At 39.7% G+C, this 21,858-nt stretch overlaps 1 protein-coding gene across 1 annotated transcript in view; it reads right to left on the bottom strand.

The window, feature by feature from the left end:
• The window catches only part of GRM3 (glutamate metabotropic receptor 3), a 253,947-nt gene that overhangs the window by 83,773 nt on the left and 148,316 nt on the right, over window positions 1-21,858 (bottom strand). Inside the window, exon 2 of the mRNA XM_045288986.1 lies at window positions 11,284-11,890. Within this exon, the coding sequence (XP_045144921.1) occupies window positions 11,284-11,751 (468 nt within the window). The 5' untranslated portion in view covers window positions 11,752-11,890. The remainder of the gene's footprint in view (window positions 1-11,283; window positions 11,891-21,858) is intronic.

Below are 21,858 nucleotides of genomic sequence, written 5' to 3'. Positions count from 1 at the left end.
ATAATTTAGGAAGTTTTTTAGAAAACAGTTAAGGAAATGCCAACAGCAGACCACTTAGACAGAATTTTTTTTTTTTTTTAGAGAAAGCCAGCCAGGTCCTAGTGAAAAAGGCAAAGAAGGGGAAAAATAAACCTCCTGAAAAGCAGCTACCAGTTGATTTTATGGAAGGGGAGTCCCCTTCCCAACAATGACTCTCTCCACCCCTCCTCTCCTCAGCCATGTCCACAGATCCAGATCCTCATCAGTCTCAAGGTATGGACCGTACTGTACTTGTTAAACACTTTTTAATGTTATGTCTCTTATTTTCATTATATTATTTAACTCTGAACTTATTTACTTTGAAATTTCTGTGTAATGTTTTGTGTAAAAAGGCAACGTATGGGTAAAAACTTGGTGGTCAAAAACGGATTCATCTGTTTTCAGTTATTAATTATGGGAAAATTGATTCGGAACTTGACTGCATTGCATCTAGAAGCTCCTAACGGATTAGCGTTGAGGTCTGGGGTTCTACTGTAATAGCTGTTAGAGTCTATAAAAAGATTGAAGTACTTTTAAATTCCTAGAACTCTCAGGAAAGGTAACCAAGATTTTCTTCAATGATAATTAATTAGACAGTGATTGGGAGCAGTTGAAATTCACTGGCTGACACCAACCTGTGTTTATGTTTCATAGCTTTAAAACTCTTGTCTAAACCACCATTCCTAAGACCACTTTGTAAATATAGATAATATATGCTTAATGTAGATGCATGTTTTTATTTCAATGAATAGTTACTTTTTTATCGAATCATTCTCTGCAAATTGCAGATTGTGTCTTCAATCACAGCTGTTTTCCGAGTTAGGAAGGCTAATTGCCTGGTTTGTACTCAGCGAGGCCTCATTGTGAACCTGCCGAAGGCAGCTACCCAAATTGGAGGCACAGTGTCTGGGAGGGACCAGTAATCCCTGGAAGGCCTGCCCTGCAAACTCAACTCTATTCACGACGGCAATGTCTCAGAATGATTTGCCTTCCAGTGTGAATTCATGACCACTGTCAAGACAGCGGGTCTATGTTTGGAATATAATTTTGGAAGGTGCTGCTTCTCTAGTATGTTACAGTTCACCCTGTCGGAATGAAAAATCAGATAACTAGCAAGATTCAAGGCCTTGTGACTGGTAACAGGGGGATGTCCATGCTATGCCAGGTGTCCATGTCAAAAATAGGGACATCACAATTGTTCAAAGCCCTGCTGACACACTGCCTGGAGTATCAATGAAAGCTTGGCATCTAAGTGCAGATGTTTGTGGCACATTATTCTTAAATCCCCAAAGTCCACTAATTTGTGAAATACTCTGAGTTTTCAATGCATTTTTCCTAGCTCAGTAAAAGCACTTCTACTGCATTAAGTCAATGGACTTCCATCACCATAAATTGCTAAGAATAGGAGCTGTTTTTCAAACATGGAGCCTTGGACACATTGATCCGATAAGAAGGCACCCATTTAATAGTCCTTTGGAAAAAGAACTCTCTGTTGTTACCTCAGTGTTTAAATGTATCCGGAACCCGATTTCAATTGGTTTCCATGTGAATCTGTAATCATAGTATAAACCAGTGACCGATATCTTAGCGATATCTTTATTCTTTTCTCATCCCATGACCTCCATCATCTTAGGCGTGTGACCTGCAATAGAAGCCCGATTGGCTGCTTGGAGTCCTTTCCCCTAGGGACGAACGCCCTGTGAACATGGTGGAGGAGAGGGCATCCTCTTGTCTTTCACAAGAGTTGTCTCCAAATAAAACACAGGACAGAAGGAGAATTAATTAAGGAACAATTAACCCCAGAGCAATGGGGGGGGGGCGGAATAGTACAGTTTGGATAATTAGCTCTGGTGAGAAATTTCTACAACACAATTTATGGCTACAAAGGCATTTGTTCATCACTGTTGCTGGGCTTCCTTGCTGTGATCAAGTCCTTGAACAGCGTTGTGCCCTCTGGAAAGAGGGGAGGGAGGAGCGATGGAGGGAGGGAGGTTTCAAAACAATCAACTTTTGGAGATTGCTTTAAAATGAAAAGTCTGGGAAAGAAATAAATAAAAAAGATTCTATCCGAGATAACCTCTGAAGCCATTTTCTCGGAAGCTTAGATTATGTGGGGGAGGGGGCTCGGGGTGGAATGGGGTGGTCAGGACAGCAATGTAGGCTGCCAAGTACCTGGAAGCCAATGCTGATTCAGCTGTTTGTGAAAATGATAGAAACCTGAACTTGACATTTGACCTTTTTGAGTCTCAGTTTCTGGAACTATCCCTCTTAGCTTAGAATTGTCAAAATTAAAAAGAAACGAAGGAAAGAAGAAAGGAAAGAGGAGAGAGTTAACAGATGACAATAGTAATATACTAAATATTGAAAGTTCATGTGTGAGGCACTATTTAATTTTTTCCCCATTTCATTCCCATAATAACCAATTTGTCGACATGAGGAAAGAGAATGAGGCATTTTGCACATTGTGTTATAACGCTCCCCTCAAAAGACATTGAACACCCTGCATCAAGGAATCTGATTTTATTTGGGGAAATAGTTTTTTTTTTTGTAGATGCAATCATTTAAATGAACAAAGTCCTCACAAGGTGTATCTTGATCCTAAATACTCTAAGTAGCGTTTTATAAGAGAGAAGAACAGCCACAGAAATAGAGTCACACATGCAGAAGGACAGACGCCATGTGATGACAGGGGCAGATACAACTATGAGCAGCAAAAGAAGGCTAAGAATTGCCAGTAAACATGAGCAACTCTCAGGAGCGAAACATGGCGTGGTTCTTTGCTCAAAGTCCTCATAAGGAATTGCCCTGACTGCTGCCCTGAGTTCACACCTCTAGTCTACAGAACGGTGAGCAATACGTCTGTGCTCTTCAAAGCCGCCTGCCTTTGGGTCTTCTGCTAGGCAGTCCTAGGAGCCTAAGACAAGGTGTAAATGGAATCCCAGTCAATTGGAAGCCAGAGGGTTGTTGGGTTTTTTTTTTACCATTGTGCTGAAAATCTTTGAGAAACACACTCTAAAAAATTATATTTGTAACTTACCCTTGCTATAATCATTCTATTTGCAATGCTGAGCTCACTGAATGGTTTTCCTCCTTACATTTTTAATAAGAGAGACTCAAATGATAGATTAATAAATGGATTTCTGATTTGTTTACTGTGCTTTCCTTGGAGACAAGGTGCTCTTTCAATTTCTTTTGGGTTAGCTCCAAGTACATATAGTCTGGCACATGGTACGCATTCTATATATTGTTTTCCACACAGAGTATGTATGCATAGAACAGGATTAGAGTAATAACAAGGTTTCTAACCATATCCACCATGGATCTGGGTGAGCAGCTCTTCTGTGTTTTAGACTGCAATAGAGACCTTAGACTTGTGCTTGTTGAGAAGGAAATGAAACTCGATGGCTGCTCACCGGTGTTACAGTGGTTACCAGTTGACTGCTAATTACAAGGTCAGCGTGTTCGAAACCAACCAGCTGCTCCGAGGAGAAAGCTGAGGCTTTTTACTCCAGTTAAGAGTTCCAATCTCAGAATCTCTCACAGTGGTAGTTCTACCCTGCCCTATAGTGTCTCTGTGAATGTTTGTGGCACATGCAGGCAGTGGAAAGAGAGAGACTGAGCACACCTCTGTCCCACCTGCTCACCTTGTACTTCATCTGTCTTTTGCATCAAATCCAATTTTCTATCGTGGGAAAATGCTGATTTGTGAGTAGCCGTACTTATCTACAGCAAGTAGTCTTGGGTGTGAGTCACACTCCAAGATTCATTTTAAGTATTTCCAGTCTTTTGGACATGTGACAGGTTATGAACTTAATAAAACTATTTACTCTCAACATGGGAGAAACATTATTCTAAGTGTCAATATTGCAAAGACACAAATCAGTCATTCCTGAACTCAAGGATCTTAGACCGTAGACAGGACACAGATGTGCAAATGCATGATTACATTTAATAGGAGAGTGGTAGAAGCACATGTTCATGTAGGAGGACACTTGGGAAAGGCTTCTCAAATGAGACAGCGTCTGAGCTGAGAACTGAGAGAGTAATTGGAGTTGGAAAGGCAGACAGGCAGGTCAAGATGGACATTGCGCTTCAAGTGGAAAAAAATGTTTTCTCTTTATGACAGATTTATGATATCATTCAGTATGCTACAAGATAGCAACTTTATAATGAGTGTAAAGGTGAATATACTGTATACATAAAGCTAACTATCTTTTTTTCCTGTTTATTTCCACTCCCCCACCCTTTTATTCTGTTATTCTCTATGGCAGTGGTTCGCAACCTGCGGGTCATGGCCCCTTTGGGGGTCGAACGACCCGTTCACAGGGGTCGTCAGATTCTTAACAGGAGCAAAATGACAGTTACAAAGTAGCAACAAAAATAATGTTATGGTTGGGGTCACCACAGCATGAGGAGCTGTACAAAAGGGTCGCGGCATTTGGAAAGTTGAGAACCACTGGTCTCTGGTCTCCCAGTAACTGTGTAGTCAGTCGATACTTAACACTGGCACCTGTTTTGTGTATGGGTTTGATATTGCCTAATTTCTCATATATGCTTCAGAGGCTGACAAGATGCTTATGACATTCAAATTTTATTTTACATTATCTCCATTCCCTCACAGCCTATACAATAGTGTTCTTGCTGTATGGAAGACACGTGTGCTTAATACGTGCTTATTTTCTAACTAAAAAAAGGATGTTACATGAATGCCCTAGTTGTAAGATGTAGCAAACTGAAAAGTTTGATTCACTAAATTGACACAATTACTATTATAATCAAGTGACATAACAATTGGCTGGATTTCTGCTTTCAAGTGATCTTCATAGAAAAGAGCCTGTTATTTGTTTTGCTTTGTGTTTTAGATACTTTCTTTTGTAATCACTCGTACCTGAAGAGTATTCTGTTTGAGCAGTGTGTAATTATAAAATTAAGAAAGGCTCTAAATGTTATATGGGCCAATTACTAATACATTATTTCAATCTCACAATAATTTCTCTCTTAAAATGCAGGCCAGCTTTTGCTTAGATACCTCTGGTGACAGAGGATGCACCCTTACTAACCCGTCTTCTTCCAGGCTACCTTCATGGTTTCTTAGAACTCGCCTTGATGCTGGCCCTAAGCATTCCTTGCGCTAGGGGAGTGGCACTGACTGGAGTAGGGTAACTGCGATTTGGAAGTATATGGATGCACTTTTGGTAATGTACTGGAGATGCTGCTGGCATTTGGTGGGTGGAGGCCAAAGATGCTGTAAAACACCATTATGCAGTGTTCCCCCAACAAAGAATAATCTGGTCCAAAATTTCAGTTGTGCTGAGGTTAAGAATATCTGCTCTAGATCAGCATATTCATCTATGGGTGTACTAGTTACATAATCTGCTGTCAATTTAAGACTTAAGAGTGAAGGGGTAGAGTTTAGCCTGTCAGTCAGGTCGCAGCTTCATGACCTCATTTGGAGGTGCTAAGGAGATAAATAGCTCGCTGGAAGAGGGACACGCTCACGCTCTGCGAGACATTCCTGTTGAGAAGACACATGGAGCTATGCTAGAGCCCTGGAGCTGAAGGAGCCATGTGGAGACCCTTGCCAGTACTGAGATGCTTCCACTGCCACTACATCCACAAAACTTTCCACTCACTGTCCTGTGATCTTCCTGCATTCGACGTCATTGCATGTGTTGTGTGAGTCTGAAGAGGAATTTACAGATTGATATTGAACATATGGGCTAATATCAGAATTATGGACTTGATATGCCTGGGTTGGGATGTTTTTCTAATATTCAGTTGCTCTTGTATATAAGATCTTTCTTACACACATATTGTATATAAAGGTCTTTCTTATACACAGTATGAATTTGTTTCTCTAGTCAACCCAGATTAACACAATGGGGAAAAGTGTAAAGGTTTCCAGTCAGTAGTCCCTCAGATACTTGGAGATAGCTAATTAAATGAAAGCCTTTGCACCCCAAATGCTTCATTATTTTCCCAACACTTCTACAAGAAGTGTGTGACCTATCTCCAAAGCATTTGAATTTAAAGAAAGAAGTCCATAAGGGAGGGAACCCCAAACCAAGCTAACCCCACTGCTATCGAGTCAATTCTTACCCCTAGTGACCTTATAGGACAGAATAGAACTGCTCCACAGGGTTTCCAAGACTGTAACTCTTTACTGTGGGAGCATACAACCTCATGTCAGAGCAACAGGGGGGTTTGCACTGCAGATCTTGTGGTTTGTCAACCCATGGTACCATCAGGGCTCCTCATCATTGAGGCAGGGGGATGGGCAATGCTTACTACAAATGAGCCATTGGCTGGCCACGTTAGCATTGGGAAATTTATGAGGAGGTAAGATAAGTGGTGTGTCTTAATGTGTACCATGTACAGAAAATCAGTTAAATGTACAGCAAAGGGTTTAATTGAAAGATTTATTCCTCTCAGGTGAGCAATACTTAGCATGTCTAAATCCATGTCATGATAAACTGTGTTAATCTTAGAGACTGCTGGGATGTGGATATTGTTAGAAATCTTGAAAAATGGTCTGCTTATACTTGGGATGTGAACGAGTTAGTAGGACCTTCCGAAGTCTCCCTTCTGCTATTTCTATGAGTCCAATTTTTAGGTATCATCTCAACAAAATCTCCATTTGTTGCAGGGGTCACATTCAGGGGCTAAACACTAAGTGAGTCTACTTCTAACTAGCCGCTTGCACCTGAGTTTCCCTCCAGCTGGGGCAGAAAGACTGAGGAAATGAGCCATCCTCTGAAGAGCGTTCAAAGAACATTTTTTGGCAGATAACTCAGGAGCTGTCATGACAGACTGTTTGAAAAGCACAAGCACAAAGTCTGCTGCAAACCAAGTATGTAGACAATTGGCTAGCTACAGACAACCAACCAGATTCTCTTTGCTCATAAACACGGGCTATTTTCTCTGAAGTGAGGGGATTTCAGATTTACAGGGAAAGCAGAAGGCAGCCTTGAATATGCTTTGAGAATAAATTTGGCAAAGGGTTTGACAAGACCCCATGAATATTTGCTAATAACGTAGGGTTTTGATACTGGCTTTCATTGATTACTGAATTAAGAAATCAATACTGTTGCTTTATGAAAGGGGCCACCACAGAGTGGTTTGTCTTCTTAATAAGAACACTGGGAAAATAATTATCCAGGTCTTCATCAACAGCGATACAGCTTAACCCAGCAAATCATTAAGAATTCTCCATATCATGCAGTTTTCACCACCTGCAAACACTGACTATTGTAAGAACTCACACAGCAGGGGAGGTCTCCTTTGCTGACTTCCTGGAGAATTCTTCTCCTTCAGTGGGAGGAGAATGAAATAAGAGGAAGCTCAAGAGAAAGCGCTTGGTGAAGCAATTGGACTAATAAAGCATGCCAGGCCCACGTGGGAGAGATTATGTCTAAACTGACCTGAACATTAAAAAGAGGATGAATGAGTATAATCATTCTTTAAACTTCCCTCTCACAACAGGTAATTCTGTGCCTGAAAACTTGCGACTTTAGCTAGGGACTGAGAGACCAGGGATTTGAAAACCCGGAGTGGTGGATTCATGTTACTACATTTCTTCCACAGCGTCACCTTTCCCTCCTGCTCAGTTCAAGTAAAGATCCTTCCCAGAAAATATTCAGGAAGTCAGAAACAGTAAAAAATGGAGTGCTGTGGTGTCTGACTTGCATCTGGGCTGTCAGATCCCTCGGTGTAGGACCAAAATTACAGAAGTAAGAATAGGTAAAGTAGGAAAGGCAGCCAGGAAAATCTCTCCTGAAATGTTACCTTCTTTTGAGTGCTCAGATGTCATAGATTCACCACTAAGAATTTATTACTTTGCTAAAGTATTAAAGATTGCTAAAGATTCATCCCCAATCTCTGAATTCTCATTAAAAGATGTTTTTGAAGGTGTTATGTTCCATCATTCTTTGATATACCTCTTCTCATTCATTATGCCTAATTTAAGCAAGGCCACATGAAGAATGACCGTGGCAGGGTGCCGGGTTGTGTGTGAGAGATACATTGCCCACTACCTGCATTACTGTGTTCTGGGCCAATATGTGACTACAGCCTGAGCAGTCAAGAAATATGGGGATCACGGAGGAGCGGGTGGAGTCTCCCCTGTCTCTTCTTGTCTAGTTCACCTCCTTATTCCTATCAAGGTTTTTGTCTTCTTGTACATGAGCCTGTGCCATACCTCCCTCACCGCCCTCCTCGGATCCCACCTCTTTCTTCTGTAGTACCCTCGTTCATCCGCTGGCTCAGTTAGGCCTTCTTCCAGTGCATCTTCCCTCTACCATCCATCCTCAAACCTTTCCCAAAGTGTTATTTCTTACCTTATGAGCCACTCAAGCATATTCTGTATTTTAATCAGTTATTTTGTAGTAACATTGTATCCACAGCCCGATATTAAATCTGGTTGACAATGCTATAGTCTCTATTAATTTCAAGTTATCTCTAAAGCTTGTTTCCTTATAGAGCACATAGCAGGAGCTCAAAATAGAATGGCCTGCGGATTGAGACCTCGTGGATTCAGGAATGAGTTCAATAGACATGTCAGTTCAGATACTGGAATTTTTACGATGTTAGTTTTAGGTGGGGATTAGCTACTGACTTTTCCTATAATTTTGAGGACATAATTGTTACTGTTTCTTGAGCCCATCAGTTGTCTTTTGAGAGGAATTTCCAACCAATTCTCTCACTCTATCCTCTCAACAATTATTTGAACATCCTTTCTTCTCTCATGGATAAGTAGTAGAGGTAGAATTAAAAAACAGACTTTTTTGGATGCTAAAACTTGCATTCTTTTGGTACTGTCTGATTGTTTTCTTTATTTATACTATAGAAATTTAAAACCAGATCCCCATTTGTGATTTTATAATGATGTGACCAAGTAAATGTACTCATAAACAAGATCTCTTGATGATTAAGAAGTAGATTCTTCCCTTATGAAAAATAGAGTTTTAATAGCCCACATTTTATTTTCTTTTAAAGCAATCCAATCTCTTCTGAAGAGTGCACAGTTAGTAGCAGAGTAAAATTAGATTAATAGAATCTATTGGCCTGGCATAATTTGTTACCTACTTTGGATAAACCTGTGGCTGTCAGGTAGATTTCCACTATCACAACCCAGGTGCTAGAGCAGAGGAGGATTTCCTTGGTTGTGATCTTTACAGAAGCAGACCAGCAGGAGCTGATCCCTGGCTCCAGTAGGGATGTTTGAACTGCCAAGCTTTAAATTGGTAGTTGAGCACAAACTGAGTCACCCAGGCCTAATGGATAAATATGTAGTTTCAAATCTGTGGTTGCATGTCTTTTACTACACTGGGAAATCCCATGATCAGCACAAACCCAAGCCAGAGAGCCAGTCTCACTGCCATCTAGTTGACTGAAGCTCACAGCAACCCTCTATGGTTTATGAGATTGTGAACCTTTACAGGGGCAGACAGCTTTCTTCCATAAAGCTGCTGGTGGGTCTGAACTGCCAACCTTTCAGTACGCAGCCCAATGTTTACTCCATAACACCACCAGGGTCCATATGTTCAAAAAAATATATATCAGTGGTAGTAATTGGAATAGTTTGAATATTTGTAAAATGATTGGCATTAATCTGTTGAAATTATTACAGAGTGTGACAGATATTCATAATTCTCTCTTCTTAAATATAAATTTCCATTTATCCTGAAACAAGTATAAAAATAGTGGCATAATTAACATGATAGTCTTTAAGATGTGCAATATTGTCTATCTATCTAATGAAGGCAAAGGGTGTTTATGAAAAACCAATTATCTTAATTACTGAAAATATGAGCGTATGCTCTGAAGGAGGAAATAAATTTGAAACTGCTCATTTAGAATAGCAAAGATTTGCACATGCAATTTTAAACGCTCTGCATATAAGATAAAGAAATGTTTTTTTCCAATGCAAACAGGACAAATTTAAGTGGTTTTCGACATAAAGAAAACACCAAAATAATATGGTTTCCTTAGTGTTTGGGACTTTTCTTGTAGTGACACAGTAGGCGTCAGAGGGAGCGTGGGCTTTTATCGCTGGCATTGTGGTGCACTACTAGAAAAAGTGATTGACCTTGAACCAACACATAGAAATCATATGAGGTAGGCAAAAAAGCACAAAAGACCTCCATGAGTTATAGTCCTTGTACTATCTACTAAAGAGATTTTTCTTAAAGCCAATCTGTTTAGGGAACAGGAAAATCTGAAGGCTAAACCAAATGATTTCCCATTTCTTTTCTCTTCTTGAAATTCCGTGACCTGTAAGTGAGCATTATAAGAAAGTGTGAATAAATAACCAGTTCCTTCTTTGACGAACAAAATTACAAGAGCCATTGCTTTGTTTTTATCTAGCTTATGTTTTCTGCCAAGTGGTGTCTTTTTTTCTCTTTTGTAGTAATTGTTTTCCTTCTCTGCATGCACTTTCAGATTTGTATCATGAGAAATTGTTGTAATTTATATGTGAACAAAAATATGTTTTAATCAAAATGAGGTCAGAACAAAATAGAGTTCAGTGATTGAGGTTGATTGTACCAATGACTTCTAATTATCACTCTGCTTTTTATCTGTGTCATGTAATTTGGCAGCATTCAAACTGTAGGATAAATCTCCTCTCCCATGATTCTGAGCTAAGCATGGTCAGTTGCTTGGGCCAATGAGAGGTTAGCAGAGTTAATGCAAGTGGAAGCTAGGAAAGGTTCTCTGCAGTCGAATTTGCACTCTCCTGCATCTTTGCCAGCCTCTGAAAATAGGCCTGGGCTAGTCCATTGATTTCAGGAGGATAACAGGAAGTCTGGAGTAAGCAGAACCATCCCCACTTAACTTATTCTCAATCATTTCCCTCCAGATTACCTGCAGACTGGTAACCTTTAATACATGTAATTTGAAGCTATTATGCTTTGGAGTGGTTATACTGTAGTATCTAAGTGATAAGGTTCTAGCAAAATGCCACAGCTAAAGCAATGTTCCATGCAAGACTATCGAACAAAAGCATGGGTATCAAGTCATTTCCAACTCATACAGACCCTACACAGGATTTCTGAGGCTGTGAGTATTTACTGCTCTTTGTCCCACTGAGCAGCTTGTGTGTTTGAGCTGCCACTCTGGCAGTTAGCAGTCTATCGCTTACCCAACAGAGTAGCTATCTTAATATCATCGGTTGGTAAAATTATTGTGATAGTCTCTTTTCATTCATTTAAGATAGAACAGCAAAGAAGCACACAGTGTATTAAACATAGTATTGGCCAAATTTACCTGGATGGAAACACTGCTGTAAGAGCCACCGATGACTCCGGCAATGAGTAGTGGCATATTTTCTTGGATGGCGTAGGATCCATCAGGACACATGTATTCAGCTTCATCCACTTTCGTCAAAGATGCCCTGACAAATTCCAGAGATTGCTCTAATGCATAGGTATCCCTTGAACATGTATCCAAAATGTGAACCCCCAACTTCACTCCTGGCAACAAGTAGTTGTCCTTGTTGATTTCATCAATAGCGAACAACATAGCTTCCAGGCGTTGGATACCACGGTCTTCATTGATTCGCCCACATTCTTCAGTTCCAGTGCCTTTTTCATTAATAGGAAATAGGCCCCCTAAAACCAGGTCGCCTTCTATTTTAATTTCCTTTCTCATAAAGTTATGGTCCCCTAGAGAGAGAAAAAATCCCCTTGAAAATAGCACTAGGGTAAGTATTTGGAGTCTTGTCAACATCTTCATGAATCCTGTTTCCGTGCCTCTGACAGGGATCAATGGATGGAGCCAAGGCTGCCCACTAGTCTTCCTCTCGCATTTCCGAACTGGTTCTTTGGCCTGCCCTCAAGGGAGGAACAGACTAACAGAGCCTGTCACCAAATTCCTAAAGAGAGGAATAGAAATTATATGAACAAAACATGGTAACGAAAGCAGGTTTACATGATAACATTCATGGTCCTATTAGACCTTTGATAAGATAATGGTTCAAATCACCATTTACTAATCATAGACCAAGCCCTCTACCCCAGGGATTCTCACCCAGTCTTTCAACACACTGAAATGCAGATATTACCAGGCCCATTTCACAGGAATGGACAGTAAAGACCAATGAAATAAAATAACCCGATGAAGTATACTTAGAATGAAAGTCGAGGCCAAATTCCCGTTTTTCTAATACCAAGACCAGTACTCTTTCTACTGCATCATTTTCTTGGTAATTGTTAGCGAGTCAACTTGGATGTAAGTCTTTACCTCTTGATCTTCAGCTGTATTTGAAAACCACTCTTTTTAAATCAATTCTTCCTCTTTCTGTTTAGAAACAACAAAAAACCAAACAAAAACAAAACACAATTGTAACTGTGCCCTCATTTCTGAAGGTACTAAATCCTGCCTTTCCTTCCAAAAGTGAGTTCTTGAAGAGATTCACCTGCCACATTGTCCCCACTTTCTTTGCTCCTAGATGTTCTCAGACCACTGTAAGCCTTTAGTGCTCATAAAATGACTCCGGGAAATACCAATAGTAATTTATAGTCATGCAGTACAATAAACTCACTGAACTCCTCATCTTACTTGACCTGATATGAAACCTCTAGAATTATTTACCAACTTCCTTAGTTTCTAATATCATTCTTCATTTCTAATCACCTTTCAATGTCCATAGCTAATTCCAAGCCCAGGCTAACACATCCATTTTCATTTCGTTTACTGCTTAAATGAGCACCATACCCCTAGGTCAACTGCTTGCTAAACATGTACCAGAGGTCGGTCTACATATTAAACTCTCAAACCAGAAAACTCGTGTCCTCATTTCACTCTCTGCCTCCTATTTCCTATTAGCCACCGAGAATCCTGCCCAATCCTTCTGTTTACTACCTCTAATAGGCCATTTTCTCTTTTCTATCTCCACTGGGCTCTTGTCTCTTCAGCACTGCAGTAGTTTCCTAGAGAGCTGCTTGCAGCCCTAATTTGTGAGTTAGAAAAAGAAGCTCCTTCCTCCAGTCCAACATTTTGAAATTGACTCCTGTGAAATCTAAACAACTATAGATGAGAGAGAAAATACAATTGCTGATGAATGCTTCCTCTTGCCAGTATCGGGCAATTCCTGCCATGACCCTCATATTTAAGGAAGTGCAGAAAATGCTAGTTCTGGGGTTTGGACAATAGATGATCATTTCTGACATTTCCATCAGTTTTCTTTCTACATCATAGGCTAGAACACATGGCATCAGGGAAGCCCTGCTGTAAATACCATAGTGTTGATGGTAGGCTGTGGTGGCCTAAGGGAGTGTTCCAGAGCTCTGGTCTGGAACAGTCTAGTAGTGCACACACATGAACTCACAACCCTACTGTTGCACTCCCCGACACCCAGCACCTGGTGCAATGGAGACCTCCTGGTCAGCGAAGGCTGCTTTCAGGGCACCAAGTGAGGTGAGAGAAAGAAGTGACTGTAGGAGAATCTTGAAGCTTGTTCCTAAGAAAGTAACACTCCATGTCTCTATGTGTATGAACGAGTAAGCAGGTCTGCTCTCCTGCATTTTGTGCGAGATTGGGTGTTGATAGCATTTTTATGAGAGATTCTCCTAGTCCTTTCCTGATGCAGTCAGGATGCCTGACATCCAAACCACTTTCAGGCTTTCAGAAAAGTTGTTGGTAGGTGCTATGGAGTTGCTATGGGAACTCTGTGAACAACAGAACAAAGTGCCGCCCAGTGTGGTGCTGTCCTTATAATTGATATTATGTTTGAACCCATTGTTTCAGCCCAGGTGCCAATCCATTTTGTTTAGAAAACTGGCATAAGTTAGCGACAACTATGGGTTGGCAGAGGTGCTTCTTAGAGCACCCTGTTATTAAGTGCCTATCGCCTGCCAATCAGTCCTACCCATCATCAACTGATACATGATTATGAGCATATTTTCTCTGGGCTTAAACATTATGACCAACTTCCTCTTGGCTACAGGATGAAAAATCGACTTGTTTTACGAAGTTCTTCTCAAGGGCTCCTTAGTCTTATCCCTGGCGGTCTCTCGAGCCTTTGTGCTTACCATTGGTTTCACAGCAGCTCTCCCTCCAAGCCCGTGCCCCAGCCATACTGAACCCTGTCCCATCAGTGAACATCTAGGACCAGCCTGTGCTTCCACTCACATTGTTCCCACAGACGGGAAGGCCCTTGCACATTCATTTGAATTTGGTATTTTTGAGGTGCCAAGAGAACACCAATGAACGGACAAATTTCAAGGGAAAATAATCATGACACATCCAGTGTTCAGTTTAACATTTTTGACATTTCTCATTTTCTGGGTTAGCAGTGCCTTTTAAAAGCTAGCTTTCCACTTTCTTTCTGCTTCTTTCACATGGAGCAGGGGATGGGTTGTTTTCTTGGGACACAAATGCTAGCTAGGTTTTATTTATTCAGGTGGAATCTCAGCCATGAGGGCAACAGAATCACTGAAATTCGCAGTGTAAACCCATAGCCTCTTAGAGATCTGCCGCAGGCTCTAGAAATCTGAATAATAAGATATATTTTTATAAAGTGATACTGTAGTTTTTTCTCTTTATATCAATTTCTGATCTCGCTTTGATCTCTATGTGTAATTCTCTTTGAAGTAGAACTGCCATGGAAGGCAAAAGATACTGTGATCATTATCACTAATGATAAGGAAGCTGAAATTGCTCTATAAATTAATTGTATGTACCTAATAAGAGAGAATAGTTAATTAAAAGAAGGTCCTCTATATAGACTCACCTTTTATCTTTATTATGAGCTATAGACATTTTCTCCAATAAAATGATAAAGATGTCTTTAAAGCGAACCAGGGACATATATGAATTTTGAGCTTGTATATAATTGTAGCACTAATTTAAGAACGATTAGTTCTTATGACAGGGCCCTACTTGTCCTCATGGAGATCAGTGAAGATATGGTTGCTATAGCAAAGTGTGACAAAGCGCTCAGGTAGTGCCTGGATCTCAGAAAGAATAGCATCTGGGGTCTTAAGGCTACTGTTCAAGAAAGCAGCCATCGAAACAAAGCATCAACTAAAGCCACAGGGTGGAAACACCAGCTTGTGTAATCCAAGGATTATCAATAGTGAAATCTAAATCTGAAGGAGGGAATGCCATCAGAGCTTCAATGGTAAACACCTGGTTTGCAGAAGCTATGAACACTGTTGATGATGGTGGAAGCCCAAATCTATGTCCAGGGTCCCACGTGGATTAAGCTCCTGGTGAATCCCCTTTGACTGTGGTCCAGGGATGTGAATAGCCTTGTTATCAGACAGAGTGCATTGTGAAGTGGCTTCTGATGACACAGGTAGGTTAAATCCGCCCCTGCTCTGAGGGAGAAAGACGAGTCTTTCACTCTGTAAAGAGTTACAGTCTCGTACACCCACGGGGACTGTTCTACCCTGTGTTATAGGGTCGCTATGCGTTGGCGTCAACTTGACAGCAGTGAGATTGGTCTTGGTTTTTGAGTTAGGTTGAAATATAATGCCTTATTACAATCCATACATCAATTGTATCAGGCATATTTGTACATATGTTGCCATCATTCTCTTCTAGACGGTTATTTTCTGTTAAGCATTGTAAGAGCTCTCATTAAAATTATTTTTAAAAAAACAGAAAACAAAACAAAACAAAAAACCCCCGCTAAACCACCAGAGCTCCCGAAATCCCATAGAGACGACATGAAGTAAAGTATCTTAGGCTAACTACAAAGGGGACTTTCTAACTGCATTAAGTAAAGTAACTTAGGTTATAGATACACTATTGTAGATTAGAAAACCTTACAAGATGGGTTGAAGGCCCTCTGACCCTCTTGGTTAAGGTAGGACTTAAGACCATGTGACCGTATATGTTAGACAGGGTTCTCTAGAGCAGTGGTTCTCAACCTTCCTAATGCTGCAACACTTTAATACAGCTCCTCATGTGTGGTGACCCCCCAACCATAAAATTATTGTCGTTGCTACTTCATAACTATAATTTTGCTACTGTTATGAGTCGTCATGTAAATATCTGATGTGTATTTTCATTGTTACAAATTGAACATAATTAAAGCGTAGTGATTTCATCACAAAACAATATGTAATTATATATTGTGAAATATTTATTTCTAATTACAAATAAATGAAATTTTGTCTTGAAAAAAATATAATACCTTATCATTTTTATCTACCTGTTGACCCTCTCAAATTAGTTCCAGTTTTTAATACTTCCTGCTTTCTTTTTTTATTGGGGGTTTTCTCTGTGTTGCTTTTACCATTGCATATTTTTCTGTATAGGAAATCCAGAATAGGTAAATCTGTAGAGACAGTAACTGCATTAGTAGTTTCCCAGGGGCAGGGATGGGTTGGGCAAGGGGATGGGGAGCTAACAACAATGAGGACAAGAAAGAAGAAAATGTTCTAAAATTGGTTGTGGTGGTGGTTGTACAACTCTTTTTAACATGACTGAACTATTGAATTGTATTGTGTAATATATGAATTATACAGTAATTATGGAAATAGAACTGCTAAAAAGTTATGATAAAAGCTAAGCTTTAAACACTGTTAATGAAACTATAGGAACAGATGTTAATAATCACAAGGTATATAAGGAAATTCTTATATAAGAAACACACACAAACTTACATGAAGGTTGATTACAAGGAAACGTAATAATGAAAACTTCTGTTTAAAAAAAAATCTAATAAGCAATGTTAAGATGTCATTGAAAAGAAACCCTAGGGACATTTCTTGAAAGTGAGTCAAACTTGATTATTCAAGTAGTAAAGATGACCTTGTAGTCTATGAGAAATTGATTTCTCTGTTGGAGAAAAAAATACGCTTAGCCATAAAAGACTTTAACTATAGCACTATAGTACACTGAAAGTAATAGTAGGCATGTCTACCCATCTCACAGGTCAGGGCTGCATTTATTTATCTTTATGGATCCAAGGTGGGCACAGGGCCTATAAACAGAAGATACTCAACAAATATTTCTTGAAGGGCCACACACATTCACAACCACTATACTTACAAAGAACTCTTTACTATTTTATGCATGAGATGGAAAATGGGAATTAAAGTAGAGAAATTCGTTGGTTTTATTTCATTACCTGCTTAATGACTTAAGTGCCATTACCCTATTAAGTTTTTTGATGATAGGGTTGCCAAGAGGTAGCAACAGGAATGATTTTATGTGTATGCAGGGGAAAATTTTGCCTTGGATTTGGCATTTAGAGCTGTGGCAGTTCACTCTGAAGCCAGGAGAGATGATTTTTAGGTAGCCTACATTTACTTCTTACATTTTTGGTCAAATGAAAATTAAATAAGGAGCATATGTATTATATTTCAAAGATTTAGGGATTAATTGACAATCAAGTACTTATTAAACGCTTACTATGTGTATATTATGTTATGAAGTGGATGCCCAGCATGTTTATTTTAACTGAAAACAAAGGAACATAATTCCAACGAGGAACAAAGACTACAGATTTCAGTGTAGATAACATGTCATCATAGAGAAAGCAAAAATCCCACAAACCCCCACCCCCACCCCACCCCCACCTCTCATCTGTCTGCTAATCATACTGTGGTGGCCTGTGTGTTGCTGTGATGCTGGAGTTATGCCACCAGTGTTGCAAATATACCACGAGGATCACCCACCGTGATGGATAGGTTTCAGGGGAGCTTTCAGATTATGGCTAGACTAGGAAGAAGGAATGGGCAATCCACTTCTGGAAAATCAGGCCCTAAGAATCATATGAATAGCTGCGAAGCATTGTCTGATAGAGTGCCAGGCGACAAGCCCCTCCGGTGAGGACCCACAGAGACCCCTGGGGAAGAGGAGCTCCTGAGAGGAGCATGGGGCTTAATGAGCTGGGCAGAGCGCAGCCTGTGGACTCAGCGAGCAGGAGCAGCTGCAAACATCCACTCATACTTGGAACGTGAAATTCATGCACATAGGAATCTGGGAAAACGAAGTTGTCGAAAGTGCTATGGGGCACATGATGATCAATGGAATGCAGGGCATTAGTGAGCTGAAATAGGCTGGTATAGGCTCTTTGAATAAGACTAATAATATAGTTTACTATGCCAGTAATGACGAATTCAAGAGGAATGGCTTCACGATCATCATCAAAGGAACATTTCAATATGCATCTTGAAGCACGAAACTGTTTGTGATAGAATAGTATCTATACACCTACAAGGAAGATCAGTTCATACAACTATTATCCAAACAATTTTTTTCTTACTTTTATTGGGGGCTTTTACATCTCTTATCATAATCCATACATTCATCCATTGTGTCAAGCACATTTGCACATATGCTGCCATCATCATTTTCAAAGCATTCTCCTCCCACTTCAGTCCCTGATATCAGCTCCCCATTTCTTTCCCTTCTCTCCCTCACTCTCCATCCCTCATGAACCCTTGATAAGTTCTAGATTATTCAAATTTATGGAGCAACCACTCAAGCCAGGGATAAAGAAATTGAAGAGTTCTATCAATTCCTTCAATCTGAAATTAACCAAACATGCAATTAGAATGCATCAAGAATTACCGGTGATTTTAATGGGAGAGTTGGAAACAAAGAGGATGTGGAAATTTTCAAACAATATCATTAATGTTACATGCAAGTAAAATTTTGCTGAAGATCATTTAAAAATGGTTGTAGTATTACATATATAACTGCCAAAAATTCAAGTCAGATTCAGAATAGGACATGGAACCAATGGTATCTTTGCTGATGTAAGATGTATGTTGGCTTAAAGCAGAGAATACCAGAAAGATGTTGACTGCGAATACATTTGACTATTTGACTCATAACACATTATGGATAACATTGTGGGCAATGGGAGTCACAGAACACTTCATTGTGCTCATGTGGAGCCTACAGAGATCAGGAGGTAGTTGTTCAAACAGAACAAGGGGATAGTGCATGGTTTAAAATTAGGGAAGGTGTTTGTTGGACTTGTATTCTCTCACCATATTTATTCAGCCGGTAACTGAGAAAATAATGTGAGCAGCTGGACTAGAAGAAGAAGAATGGGGCACGGGATTGGAGAAGGCTCTTTAACCATCTGTGACCTTGCTGCACAAAGCGAAGCAGACTGGAAGTACTTGCTGATGAAGATCAACAACTCCATGTGAAGAAAATCCAAATCCTCACAACTGGATGAATAGACAATATCATGGTACACCAGGAAAATGTTGGAGTTGTCAAGGGTTTTATTTGACTTAGGCCTATGAATATTCATGGAAACGGTTGTTAAGAAATCCAAGGATATAGTGCATTGGGCAAATTTGTGGCACAAGACCCCTTCAAAGTGTTCAAGAACAAAGATGTCACTTTGAGAACTAAATTGTGCCTGACTCAAGCCATTGTATTTTCAATTGCCTCATTTGCATGTGCAAGGGAAGTATGATGTTGGTGAAGAATATTAAAAGTACCATCGACTGCAAGAAGAACAAACAAATCTCTCTTGAAGCCGCGAGAATGCTCCTTAGATGTGAGAATGCTCCTTAGATGTGAGATTTTTGCCTCATATACTTTAGATATGTTATCAGAAAAGACCGGTCTCTAGAGAAAGATCTCATGCTTGATAAATTTGAGGGTAAGGAAAAAAAAAGAAGACATCCTTTGAGGAGACAGATCGACACAGTGGCTACAATAGATTCAAATTTCGTACCTAAAATGTGTGAGGATGATGAGGGACTGGTCAGTGTGTCCTTCTGATAGACATACATAGTTGTCTACACTCTGACAGGCCACCATTAGCAACATTTAATGGAATCATCTAGAATTGCAAATCAAAAATCAATTAGGGTAATGTTTAAATACATTCTTAATATTTTATTTACCTTTTCATTAAAGTAGAATTTATAATGATAAAAACTGTGGAGCCATGCATAATTTACAAACACTTAGCATTATTTAAAATGAAGCCCTAAGAAACTGAAAGAAGAGGATATTAAAATTTAACATCGGAAAATAGACAAACATGCTTAATTCAATGCAACTGTTTATCTCTGTGTAACAGCTTATTGGATTGTGGGAAAGGGCACCAAGCACTTCTTTTCAGGTTCCTTTGTTTATAAATCAGCCATCAGCACATCCTCCTGAGAAACAGACTCCCTCCTGTAGCCACTTTCACATGCACCTGGAGAACTGAAGGTCTGCAGTCAAAGTTCTTCATTCAGAGGTGATAAGTGATGTGTCAACTACAAACAGGCATGTGTAGAACTTTCCATAGTTAGGCAACCTGCTCATCAGTGTCTTATTAATTGGTGCACTAATAGGATACCAGAAGTTTGTGTGATTATAACCCCTGGACAGGAGTGGACAGGAAACATTTCTCGACTCTGCATTTACAAATGCGTACTTTCCTCCCTCTCCATTTTGCATAGAGTTGCATATATCCTTATCCAGCTGAAGAAAATGACTTCACCTGAGATAGTAATGACAAAATCCACACTCATCACTTTTGAGAAATAAGCCCTTAAGTGTATGCAAGCCTGAGAGGGCTCAAAGACTCAACACCCAACCAATCTGTAGTGAAATTCGGGTCAGCATTGCCATTGAGCACTGGCCACTACCATAGAGTAGATCCGATTTCTCGGCACTTACTTATGGCTGTGTAATTTTCAGCTGCCAGAATTGTAGTCAATAAAAGGCGAAGCTGACCTTTTCAGCTGAATAAATAGAAGCAGTAGTTAGACTGGCATTTTAAATAGTAGAACATATCATGACACGATTGTAATTCTTTTTACAGAGTAATACTTTTTATCAGAGTACAAGGATCTTTTTTTTTTTTAACTCAGAAGTCCTTAAGACATTAGTATAAGCACCCGATGATTAAAAAATCCCAATTTAGTAGGTTTAGCTTTAATTTTTTTTCCTTCCTTGAATCCTCTCACCTTATTTCCCAGCCCCCAGTTTACTGAAGTCTTCTGCACATTGTGTTATTTTTATCTTGGTAATCATATTTTGATTTATAATTTATTTGCCTTTTTAAATAGAAAAATGTTTTTCCTAGTAAGCTAGTGATTATCAAGGACCATGTCTCAGACACGGTTGTAGTTTCCAAAGTGCCTCAACACAAGCTGTCAGATGTTGGTTAAATGCTCATTTTCAAGTGGTATATAATTTATGAGAGATTGGCCAAAGAAGTGGAAAAATAATTTGGAAATTCCACTTAGAAAATAAAAGCAATCCCTGAAAATCCTTGCCTTTTTCAAAATGGTGTTCATTGTAGGTCAAGATACAACGTTGGCACTAAACACATTTGCCCCAGATATCTCTGATCATTCCCTTGACTTTAAATTGCTCATGGTGTTTTTAGAACCAGAGGTTTACATTGAAATGGGAAAAGTTTATATCATTTGGAGAAATTAAAATGATTGGGACATACATTGTTGATCTGAGAGACATGAGAAGGAATTAAAAACCCATCCCGGTGTAAGTTACGTATCAGTGACAGTGTACCAGAGGAAGGGGCAGGCCTATGTAGAGCTGTGTGAAGTTAGAGGGAGAGTTCTACTCTTTTTTAAAAAAAAACATTTTATTAGGGGCTCAGACATCTGTTATCGCAATCCATACACACATCAATTGTGTAAAGCGCATTTGTACATCAGTCTCAAAACATTTTCTCTCCACTTAAACCCCCCACATTAGGTCCTCATTTTTCTCCTCCCTCACCACTGACCCCTCCCTCATGAGCCCTTGATAGTTTATAAATTGGTATTTTGTCATATCTTGCCCTGTCCGACGTCACCCTTCACCCACTTTTTGGTTGTCTGTCCCCCAGGGAGGAGGTCACACACAGTTCCATGTAATCGGTTCCCTCTTTCCTACCCATTCTCCCTTTACCCT

This window comes from Echinops telfairi, unplaced genomic scaffold, assembly GCF_000313985.2.
Source record: "Echinops telfairi isolate 266 unplaced genomic scaffold, ASM31398v2 ScPeMD7_23;HRSCAF=83, whole genome shotgun sequence".
Lineage (NCBI taxonomy): Eukaryota > Metazoa > Chordata > Mammalia > Afrosoricida > Tenrecidae > Echinops > Echinops telfairi.
The sequence above is the reverse complement of the archived record's forward strand: the minus strand, read 5'-3'. Positions and strand labels throughout refer to the sequence as shown.